At 37.6% G+C, this 12,563-nt stretch overlaps 1 protein-coding gene across 1 annotated transcript in view; it reads left to right on the top strand.

The window, feature by feature from the left end:
- LOC107562949 (membrane-associated phosphatidylinositol transfer protein 3-like) overlaps positions 1 to 12,563 on the top strand; it is a 100,036-nt gene that overhangs the window by 65,863 nt on the left and 21,610 nt on the right. The window contains exons 6-8 of the mRNA XM_016247710.1: positions 1,019 to 1,208; positions 4,559 to 4,681; positions 5,767 to 5,939. Of these exons, the coding sequence (XP_016103196.1) occupies positions 1,019 to 1,208; positions 4,559 to 4,681; positions 5,767 to 5,939 (486 nt within the window). The remainder of the gene's footprint in view (positions 1 to 1,018; positions 1,209 to 4,558; positions 4,682 to 5,766; positions 5,940 to 12,563) is intronic.

Genomic DNA, 12,563 nt, shown 5'->3' with positions numbered 1-12,563 from the left:
TAGAATTAAAATGAAAATCTAACTTTAATTTTAAACCAGAACTTCACATTTTCAATATTGGTTGGATAAAGCCTTCTGGAAAAAAAAAAAGTTCTGAAAAAACAAACAAAACAGTGAAAGCCTTGAAGTTTAAATGTTTAAAGGCCTTGCAGATAGATAGATAGATAGATAGATAGATAGATAGATAGATAGATAGATAGATAGATAGATAGATAGATGTCAGACCCTTTGGGTCGCTAATCACTGTGCTTGATTGATGGCTCTGAGGTTAGCACAGCTGTTCAAGGTGACAATGTTGGGGCAGGGCGATCTTTAACTTTTCTCTTCATTTTAATCTGTGGACTCAAGCAGACTCATTCAGTGCAGCATGATAAAGCACCTCGGTCTTCACCGCAGTTCTTCTTCTCATGTTGCATCATCATCGTCTCTCTGACCTGAGTCATGCATTTAAATCATCCCTGCTAAAATATCCAACCCTTTTGCTGTTAGCTACGTATTGGAAAATGGTAATCAGTTTCTAGCTGGTCTAAAATGGTAATTAGTTGATTTACGGTGATCATTAGCTACTTCAAGCTGGTTGTTAGTAGTATGAGCTGGTCCAGCTATTCTAGCTGGTCTAAGACGGTCGTTAGCTGGTCATTACCTAGTCAAAATTGGTCATCTGCTGGTCTGAGCTGGTCATTAGGTAGTATGAGTTTGTCTAGTTATTCTAGTTGGTCAAATAAGGTCATTAGCTGGTTTACATCTAGAAATCAGCTACCATGTTCCAAAACACAGCTACCATCATAAATGGAGTTTCCTTAAAAAGAGCGATTGATCACTTTGACATGAATGAGTGGCATCAACTCAAGTACTGGGGCACCTGCCTAACATCCAGCATTTAAAAACTTGCTGATGTAGTGTATGGTGAACTTAATCTCTTAAAGTTCAGAGAGGTAATGAAACAAAAATGTTTTGTGTCTGTTGCTTTGTGAAGAGATCATCAGTTTGAAAAGTAACATGCACTTCACTTCCACAGTCTGAACCCTTACAGCTACGACGAGAGTTGCGTGTCCAGCAGCGTAGACCATCTACCTCTGGCCGCTTTACCACTGCTCGCCATTGCTGCTCCACACTACCAAGATGCTGTCGCAACTGTGATCGCCCGGGCCAACCAGGTGTACCACAGCTTTCTGCAGTCTCCAGAGGGACAGGGGTTCACAGGGCAGGTAAGTTCATGAGCACCCAACAATCTTAAAGGGATAGTTCACCCAAAAATAAAAATATTTGTTGTTAATTTATTCACCTTCAGGGCATCCAAGATGTTGGTGACGTTTTTTTCTTAAGTAGAACAACAAAGATAGGCTTTTATTAAACGAATCATGGCGTGAATTTCTCACCCACTTCTTTAAAACAGATATCGGTTGGACCTGATTCAAGTTCAGTGTGCAATAGCAGGCACACCAACACTTCATAGCCTATTTAGTAAATCTTACTGAAAATGGCAGATTAAATTGTTTATATTGTAAAATCTATGTCTAGGTTTTGTTTTGTGAAAATCAAATAACAATTAGATGTAAAAAGTCCTCTTCCTGACATAAATGTAGAAGACTGAGGCGCTTCAACGGAGGGTTCTGCGGATCACCTTTATGAGACTGTCCGGGTCTGGAGTCATTAAGCACGGCATCAGCATTGGCTGATTTATTTTGTTTAGGTCCAGATTTTTCTCCAGGTGTTTTATGTTGTAAAAAAAAACACTGAATATGCATTCATGCCATGCAACAGGCAAGCAGTATCTGCCAAAATGCAGATTTGTCATGCCACAACTTCTTACGCAAATGAGATTGGGAAGTATTAGTAAGTTTGATTTAATTTATTAATTTATTTACAAGAAACAATTTAAAATGTATTAAATGAACAACATTGTATTAGGGCTGCACGATAAATCGCATGCGATATTTAACGCGCATCTTGTCAGTAAAGCCGCACGTGATGGAGATTTACCGCTGATTACAGAATGGCTTTACTGACAAGATGCGCGTTAAAGATGTGCATGCGATTTATTGTGCAGCCCTACATTGTATGCATATTTATGGTTGAGTTGAAAATTTTAAAAACTTTTTTTTTTAGTAAAATCTTTCACAAGCTACGCCCATGTGCATAATGACATATGCACAGGCGCATACTCACACGTAAGCTGATGCTGTTTGTTTACAACAGAGATAGGGACTCATGTGCAGACCTTCACCAGCAGTACCAATGTCTAAAGCACACAACGTAAAAGTTTCTATGGCTGACGATTTCGATGTGAAAGAGGATGACATGGAATTTTTTGCACAGCCCTACTTGTTCAAACCAGAATGTCATGCGATGACAACAGAAGTAGAGTCGATTTGGATCAGATGTTGTAAATCTGTAAAATGTCAATCATCCCAAATGGGTCACGGACACAAACGTAATCTTACTTTTTTTAAATTGGTTCCAGCATCCAGGATAAGCAGAGGCAAGTACCATTTTCACGAACAATAAAACAGATGCGTCCTCACTCTCCGTTGTAAACAAACAGCGTCTGCTCATGTGTGTTCTTGGTCATCTCTCTCAGTTTTTTAGACATTGGTACATCTGGTGAAGGTCTGCACATGAGTCCTCACTCTTCGTTGTAAACAAACAGCATCAGCTTACGTGTGTGTTATGTGACAGAGGACGTTTGCACTTCAGACAGTCATGGACGCACCGAGCACTGTTTGCCCAGGCTGTGGATTAAAGGTAATAATGTTCAGTTTTTTTGCACTGGCCGAATATTTCGCTTCATAAGGCCTCAATGTATAGTTATGATCCACATAAACCGCCAGTCACAGACATGCCACTGTATGAAATGCCAAGGAGAGCGGTTTCACCTTAAAATCTTCTTTACTGTTCTACTGAAGAAAATTATGACTTTCAGTAGAGTAAATTAATAGCAAATTTTAATTTTTGGGTGAACTATCCCTTTAAGGTGCCATCACATTAGCAAAATTTTGGTGCATGCATAAAGATTTGCTCACACAGAAGTCCCAGGCAAACCAAGCAGCTTACTTTGGTCAACCTGCGTGGGGAACTTTTTCACCCTCATGCAAAGCTATTCACAATAGCTCAAATTCCTATAGAGTGCAACAGTCGGGTTCCTGAAGTAAAATTAAAAATAGGGAATTTGATTGATTTGAGAGAAATTGAGAAATTGATGACTGATAATTAGGTAGGCCACAATTTTTCATTAATTCAACTTATTTTAGAATTATGCTTAACAGTGTAATTTTTGGTGAAAAACTACATTACTCATGATGCTGTAAAGAAAATTCCTCCAGTCAGAGAGTTGCAGTGAGGAAATTTCGGCAAAAGAGCTCGGCAGGGAACACCCACTCCCATAAAGCACCACAAATTAATTAATCGAGTTGTTCTTGCTATGCTCTCAACAACTTAAAAAGAATCATTTTATATTTCTCCATTGTTCAATTATGTCCATTATGTAATTCACAGTGTTTCATGGGAATGTAGTTCTCTCCCTTATTAAAGCCGTTAAGCACACAGTCTTATACATTTGTCTTTTTGTCTGATTTTCAAAGACTTTTGGCTTCAAATAGAAGTTGTTGTAATGTTGTGATTCACCTCATAGATGGTTGGTTTGGTTCATAGCTGATAATACTTCAACAAAGACTATTTAAAAATCCCTATAGAAAAAAACAAATGGGAAAAAAAAACTTTTAGAACAAGTGCCATGGAAAAAGTGGGCGGGACTGTTGCACTCCATTTATAATGATATTTCGTTTGCAGAATTTTGCAGAGCAATGGCAAATGTGACTGCGAGTTTATTCTCTGTCCAGAAACCATTTTTGGCTGTTTTTCCGTAACAAATGAGATCTGGCCACACAGGCAGATGAGGGTGGTCCCAGATCAGTATTAGAAAGGCAAACTGTGTGGAGCATCAGTGGGAAGGGTGTGTGGGTCTCTGGCAGTGAAAGTGACTCATCAGTGATGAGTCATTCAAAACAGATGAAAAGGAGGGGGTCTTTCCACTCGTCTTGCTCAATAATCTCACATGATTAATCCAATAACACACTCCTGTCAATTTAGAAGGCACTATGATTTGCTGAAGTGGACCACAGTTTATGAACTGTGTGTCAAGTGTTGACTCTATAGGGAGCCGGACCATTCAAATAGGGCCTGAATGGCATATTAGCCTTCTGATTTGGGGGAAAAATGTAGGTGCTTTTTTACAAAGCATAGCTGTGTAGTTTATTTAAAGCATGCCACAGACTCCTCTGTTGTTGACACAGATAATTAGATCTGTGGATTTGTTTGTTTGTGGAGTATCCATACATTAATTGAGCTCACCATGGAACTGCTCATCAACAGCAAACATTAAAACAGAGTTACAGCTCTGTTGTTTCTGTATGATTAATTAAACGTGTTATTGACTGTCAGGCTGCATTGTAGATTGAGCTGTCTTTATGCAATCCTGAGATTTGCCTGACAGTGTTGATTGCATGTAAAAACACTGCACCGATTCTGACTGAATTTGTTTGTGTGTGTGTTTGTACAGGTGTGTTTGATGGGTGACTGTGTGGGAGGTGTGCTGTGTTTCGACGCTCTCTGTTTCAGCAACAGCCCACGACACAGCAGCCCCATCCACACCAGCCGACATAACAGCACAGAGAGCTTAAAGGTATGGACAGAAACACTGAATCACTCGCTCACATAGTAAACACACCTGTAACTTTCATTCTTTGCTTCCCTTGTCTTAGAGTGGTTCAGGTAAAAAAAAAAAAAATCACCCAAGTAGGAATACACCGTTGACAATAAATTACATATTACACAAAATAAATGAAAAATAAAAAGCTAAAAACTAGAACAAATCTTTTTAAATGCTACAAGTCAATCTGGGCATCACAACTTTACAATGTGCAGTATAAAAATGGATATTCATTTTGAGATTTGCTGAAGATTACATTTAACAATTTAGAAATTATTGGTGTCTTTTAACTAAAGTAACTTTAAATGAGTGTTATATGATATATAAGAAAACTTTTTAAAAAGGTTACAAAAAAGTGCACGCACAATGAAATGCCCAATATCTGCTGATAATGGTATATTAAATTTTTTTTACCAAAATAAATAAAGGTATAAAAAAAGGATAAATACTGCATGCACAATGAAATGCCTAATACTGACTCTTTTTTTTTTTTTTTACTTAGACAGCAATGAGATTTTATTGGAGAGCAAAAGGAGAATTTTGATTGTCTGATTTTTCCCTAGTAGTATCACATCTTTAAAGTTGTAGATGAAATCTCAACAATGTCACAAACTCTGCTCAGATATGCCAAGATATCAAAATCTGAATATTTAATATCTCAATATAAAAATGTCTCATCAAAATTCATGGCGAAATACTCTTTAGCTGTTCTATCCACATTCATTTCATAGCTCTGTATTATAACTCAGAATGTCAATAATTATCTAATTTATGTTTATTTTTTATCTCTGAACCCTCTGAGACAAAGTTGATAAAGAAACATCACTCAGAGCTCATTTTAGTCTTCTAAGCTATGAAAGAGCAACTTCTGAGCAGATTCCTGTGGGTTTTCCAATCACACTACTGTGATCTTCAGGGAGCACAGAACAGCTGTCACATCAGACACACCATCCAGACTTTATTTGACACTGTACTTCAGAGCACCTTTATATTATTTGTACATTTATATAAATGATGACTGTTCAACTGGCTGTGTCTCACATTTTTCACACACTCAGGATAACCCTGAGGTCAGTCCGAGTCTGAGCTCCAGCAAACGTCTTAGCAGGAGCAACATTGACTTATCTGCCCCCAGTGAGACCCGCAACAGGAAAACTCCACTCAGCCGCAAACAGAGCGACTCGTATGATGGAGACTCCTCTGGCAGCCAGCACCCCCCGTTCCTCAGCAGGTACTGCATGCTTGAAAGAACACTTACCAAAGTTTTGACCTCTTGGAAATGCTGTGAGTAAGTGTTTCTATTACAATATTTTCTCCATGCAGAAACAACTCCTGAAGAGAGTTTTTTTTTTGTACATTATTCTTGTTTTTTTTTAGTAGACTGGAATGTTATCATTGGTATGAGTTTGAGGTGGGACTACTATTTTTTTTATTTATTTATTTATTTATTTATTGAACAATGGCAGAAGGGAAAATTTGCATTAGTTTCATAATTGGTTTTCATAAATTGGCTTTTTTAAAATTGTTTTTGGCACTAATAAGCATTCTTAGTGATTTTTAGGTTTATTTATGCTTCCATTTAATTTAGTAAGAAATCAGAAGAAGATTACCCAGATGTTTCCCCCTGAACAAGACATAAATGTATCACCCCTTTTCCTCAGTTCTGTTTATCAATATTATCTGCTTGATGGCATGTTGCGTGCGCCTGCAGTGCTATTACCGGTAATAGTCACAGCTGCAGTCAGTGTGCAAGTACTGTATGAGAGATTGAAGGACGACTGAACAATGCCTTTTCGCAGAAGTTGCTCAATGCCATAGCAGCAAAAGACCAATTATCCAACTGTTTATCGTCTAAATTATCCTATTTAGGGTATTTATGTGGCAAGAGAGATTTGTTGTAGACACAACACTGTTGTTGTCATAAGTCTCCAGCACAGCTCTTTTATTAAAAGAGTTCCTGAATATTCCTGCATACAAGAATAGCGTTCCATGTTTTGATCCTCACTAACAGCTAACAATTTATGTCATTGTGCATAAAATTGCATATCAAATGAAGTAGTATTCTTATTCCGCTTCAGATTAGGGCTAAACTGTGTCATGTCAAGGGGGAAATTGAGTCACTTGGTAATACATGAACTGTTTTAAATCAAATTTGAACACAAATTAGAATAAATACATTATTTTGAAATGGCACTTTCCCATTTTCCAAAGCATTGAATCCCATAAGCCAATCAGGAAAATATAATATTATAATGTGAATATTTGAAAGTACTGAAACCTGTTTGGAAAAAATCTAATCAAACTATTTGATTGTTTATTTAATAATTTACTATTACTCTGAATATGTTTGAATGTTGTGAGTAAAACCATTTAACATTTTTAGTTACGTGTTCATTTTTACTATATATACAGTATTAACTGTGAAACCTTCCTGAAAAAGGAGGGATTACAACCCTCATCAACACAATGCAACAGAGAGAGGCATCAGCCATTGAGAGGAAACTGTCTGTGTCTCACAGGAAATGTGACACTGACTTTTAATTATATCAAGTCTCACTCTGCTGATCATAGGCGAAGTATGTCACAATATTTGTTAGATACTGAGGCATGGATGTGTTTAATTTAATGCATGCGCACACCCACCACATGCTCTGTTTTAATGCAGTACTTAATAATTGCCGTCCTAATGGAGTATCTCTGGAGTGGCTTCCCATGTGTACAGTTCTTTCATTATGAATCCTTACAGATTTACTCAGCGGGCCTTTAATGTGAGAAATGTATCTGATATCCATCTGTTTTTGTATTTATGCTGTTCCTGTGCATTTGGATTCATTCATTTCATTTGGCGGCTGACTGAAAATCTGGAGCCATTCATTTCAAGTAGCTGGAAACTGGGGACTGCGATCCCAAAGCCATATGTGAAGTGATATCATGGAGTTCTTTTTCTCATTACACTGAAGAACAGCCTGATTCTTTCCACTGAACTCTGTATTGCCTTCAGCCCCTCATGCCCAGAGCTCATATACCACCTCGCCCTCATCTCAAAGGTCTCTCATGTTATTCTAAAGCGCAGTAGTAAATGCTGTATCCTGCTGTGCCTTAGTCTTAAATCTTCTCAGAGTTGCCTGGTCATTTTGAAGTCACACTAAGCCAGTATTTTGAGCAAGACATTTTGCTCAATTCACTTTTCATAAAAACACGCCCCCCTTAGTTACTGTTGCTATTTCCGACAAGCTATGGCGCCACCAATCATATTCTCATACAGTGAAAAATACATCACGGAGCAAAGAAGACACTGACAACGCGCCAACAGACAAGACGGAACAGGTTACTTTTAATATGAAACAAAGTCTCAGCTTTCAAATTTTGACATTTTTTAAGAAATTCAATCAGTAATACCATTTTGTGACTCTTTAATGTGTCGTGACAGATCAATGTAGTGACTCAGTTCAAGCGGTACGTGAACCAATCATCTAGTCCAGGCAGGGCCAGATTTACCTCTTTACAGTTACAGTGTTTTCTATCGCAATAAGCGCTTGCGTTCAGTCAATAAAAATCGAATGTAGTTCTTAATTTGTTTGAGAACCGAGAAAGACCATTCCATTAATAGGTGCGGCATCGTGGCCACATAATAACCACTTCGGGAGTGCATTTCTCTAATAATTATAACGGCCTGGAGTCACAACCACACATCAAGACTGTTCAGATGATTGTTTCAAGACATTTGACATGTTTCTGTCCTGAAATCCCAAACCTTCTGTTGCAAATTCCAAAACGTAATTTTAGAGCTAATAACAGAGGCTTGAGCCATTGATATGCAGGATAATGCAGTTATTAATGCAGTCTAATGCAGTTATTAGAGAGAGAGAGAGAAAAAGAGAGAGGGAGAGAGAGAGAGATTAAGCACGAGTGAATACGTGCGTCTGTGCGTCTCTCAGTAGCGTTCAGCAGCAGCATCTACTAATAGCAAATCTTTTAAGTTGAACTGCTTCAAGAACCTCGCAACTGAGAAATGTCATGTAACTTTTCAGTTGCGAAACTATTTTATTGATAAATTCGTGGGGCAGCGCTGACAAGAAGTTTCTGTTCGCGTCTCCGCGTGTGCGCGCGAGTGCATTTCTGTACTGTGTGTGCGTCTGTGAGAGACTGGGAGAAAGAAAGCGTGATTTCCGTAGCCTACATAAAAAAGGTGGAAGACATGGAAATAGTTTGTCATTTTTTACCCTATTTTTTGTTATATTTATTTACTCAATGTCTTCTGGGGTTTTGGTTCTTTTACTGTTGTAGATAGCCCATAGTATAACAAAAATATTATATATCCCTTCATTGTGTTTGGGCCCCCCTGGACGAGCGAACATAGGCACGTGCCTAGAATGCCTATGCGTAAATCCGGCCCCGAGTCCAGGGGTCTTCAACCTTTTTTACACCACGAACCGGTTATGTTTGGAAAATATTCTTGCGGACAGGCTGGACGGGAGGGGGGGATATATATATATATATATATATATTAGGATATTATATAGTATTATAATAGCATTATATAGTGGTTCAACGCATTATATTGTGGCTTTTTTGAGTCACAGATCGGACTATTTTTTCGGATAAGCAAGAAAAAAATATTTAAAGCACAGAGAATGACAATGCCGTGAAGGGTTTTTGACATAGGCTAATTTTATGTGTATGTATACGCAACTCGGTATTTCCGCGCTGTCTGAAACACGTCTCTTGTTTGCGCTTTGATTGTGTGTGAGAACAGCGCGTGAGTAACGAATTGAGCTCTCTTTCATTTCTTCTTCTTGTGGTTTAAAATTGCTTGTATGTGTAAATTGGCAAATTAATCTGCGAATCACGTGCGTGCCGAACGGTAGGGTCTCATCCGTACGTATTACGGATCAACTGCGATCCATTTAACTCCTAATATGTGACAGATCAAAGCAATCTTTCATTTACTTATTTAACATGAAATTGTCAAATTGATACTCCATATCAATCGCATACAAAGAAAATACAGAATAATTAGAACAATCATTAACATAAATAAATAACAGAGTGTCATATCTATACACATTTTTTCCAGAACGTTCTTGCGACCCGGTAGCAATTCTTCCACGGCCCGGTAGTTGGTCGCGACCCGGTGGTTGGGGACCTCTGATCTAGTCTTCTTTACTAGTTATAGCATGAAATAAACATGAATGAACATCAGAAGGTATCTTGTTTCAACCGCAGAAAGATGTCAATACACACTGTAAGAGTTTATCTACTCTTCTGTCTGGTTTGTTTGTTAGAAAAAAAGTCAGATTCTGCGTTATGATTGGTCAAATCGCCTGTTAGTCAAACTCCCAGCGAAGGGTAAATTGATCTCTCTTATTGTGTTCTAGTGCATTTTTTCCTTTTTTTTTGTCCTTAAAGTGGAGTGTCGTCCCCTAAAACTTGCTCCTTAAGCGTTTCAGATATTACACAATCACTCAATATAGATGGTCTATATTGAAGACCATATAAAGTCTTGCTGTGACTATTATGTATAGAAATTGAATATGCTCTTCAGTTCATTAAATGTATAACTACTTATTTTGCCACTGATTAATCAGCAATCACTGACTGATATGTTCTGTGATAAAGCGACGAAAAGCATGTCTACGTACCATTTAATTCTTACGAGAAAATAAAGTAATGAAAATATTCATAAAAAATTTAAAGTGTATGTTGATTTTGGGCCAGTTCCCACCTCCTTCTTCCCATATCAACTAACTTCGTTACATTGGAGCCAAAACCCTGGAACAAGGAACTGGCTCAAAATGAAAGTACACTTTAATTCACAAAACAAGCACACACAAAAACATAAAACATCCCAGGCCTGGTCCTCTCCCTCCCTCCACCATAGTCACTCCTCTTATTCTTTCGGAACTCCCACTTTGGACTTGACCGGTGTGGCACATTAGCACATGCGCCGCCGGCCACACTGCTTGCCACAGTAACATATTTTTTTATTTTATTATTATATAATAAAATAAAGTAATACAAAATTAAATAATAGAACTGTTTATCTTTAAACTACATGTTGGTAATTGTAAGTCAGTAGTCTGAAGTGCATATAAACAAACTTGACTGGAAACTATTCACAGTTCTGTAATGAGTCATCTGTCATTTTTTGTTATTATTATTTTTCTTATTATTATTATCAATGTTAAAAACAGCTTTGCTGCGTAATAATAATTATTTCAGGATTATTTGATATATAGAAACTTCTAAATAACATAATTTACTTGAAATATACATTTTTATAACAATTTAAAGTATTTATGGTCACTTTTGATTACTGCATGATCGCTAAATACATTTTTTTTATTATTTTTTGTAAAATATTTTTACAAAAATTTACTGACCCCAAACTTTTGAATGGTGTATAGTGTACATGCACTACTAAAGATGACCAAGTGACACCTGGAAATAAAATTTACTTATAATTTTGAATAACATTTAATTTGTTGCATTTGCAACCATATTGGTCACATTCTGGAGGACTGTGTCATTGTCACAGGCGCCAATTTCTCTGTCCTGACACCATTTCCCTGGTTTCATTTTATCACTTATAGCTATCACTTTCTCTCTGTCTCATATCTCACTTCTGAATTATAATTGAATGGATGACTCGTGAACTTAAGAAGTGGCTATTTAATTGTATGTTTTCAATTATCCTCCTTGATGTATTATCATTGCATCTGTGCTCTCTAGCTGTTTACAAGTCAAGTGTTTGTTCATTTGTCAAACTAATCTCTCAGGCAAATGTTATCATCAGTGTTGTGATCACAACAGAATATGTTTGCTACCATTTATATGCATGTTTCGTCTTGGTAAGAATAAGTGGGATTGTTGTAAAAAGCCCATCGCTCACATAAATAGATGGCTTTGGTAATGCTAATGAACTCTGTATCGAAAGTGTGATCAGTCTCCTTGCCTGTTCCTCATGTCTGCATAAAGAGCAGTCTTCTTTCCTGTGTTAATCCGGGTTTGGCGTAATGGTGCTGTCTGATTCCAGTCCACGCTTTCTGAAGAGAGAGCTCCAGTGAATTTGTATTCTGCAGCTGGCTCTGAGGCATTTAGTGACACGAGAAATTAAGCAGCATATCCATGCGTCCAGTACCTGGCAAAAACTCCTCGGAAAAGGTCATGCTGAGAGACTGTGGGGGTTAACTTTGCGAAACTGTACCCAGATAAGAGAGTTTGGTTCTCTGGAGCTTTTTGCAGATTGTGGCTACTGTTGGAGGGGCATAAGCAGATTCTGAACACGCCTTAGTCCAGCTCTCAGAGATGTCAGCATGGCTGGAAAGCAATAAAATCAAAGAGGCTTGTTCTGATGATCAGCACTGATAGGACTGCCCCTACTTAGAATTCACACCTAGGTTCAGTATCGTGCTCTCTGTCCACTAGCCCTCCACCCTGCCCCTCTCCCAGCACTCCATTTCCCCTTTTCCATATCCCCATTACCAGAGGCATAGCAATCATTATAACTCGCCCCATCCCCTGTTTGGGAGGGTGGGGTAAGATGTGTCAGTTCATGAATGGCAAACTGGGCATAATTCCAATTATAAAATGATGAGAATTGTTTCATATATTAAAATATTCTGAATATTAATTCTCTGCATATTTATGGAAATGTTATAAATGTTGTTGTTATTGTTATTAACTTTATATATTTATTTGTGATTATGTATATACACACATGCACGCGTGCATTTACTTATATTTTAAAATGATATATTATACATTTTTTCCACCTTTCAGCAAATCAGTTAAGTCATCCGTCACATAACATACTAAATGTTACATTATATAATATAATGAAAATTAAGGTAAC

This window comes from Sinocyclocheilus grahami, unplaced genomic scaffold, assembly GCF_001515645.1.
Source record: "Sinocyclocheilus grahami isolate Dianchi unplaced genomic scaffold, SAMN03320097.WGS_v1.1 scaffold851.1, whole genome shotgun sequence".
Classification (NCBI taxonomy): Eukaryota; Metazoa; Chordata; class Actinopteri; order Cypriniformes; family Cyprinidae; genus Sinocyclocheilus; species Sinocyclocheilus grahami.
Note: the sequence above shows the minus strand (reverse complement) of the source record. Positions and strands in the feature narration are given on the sequence as shown.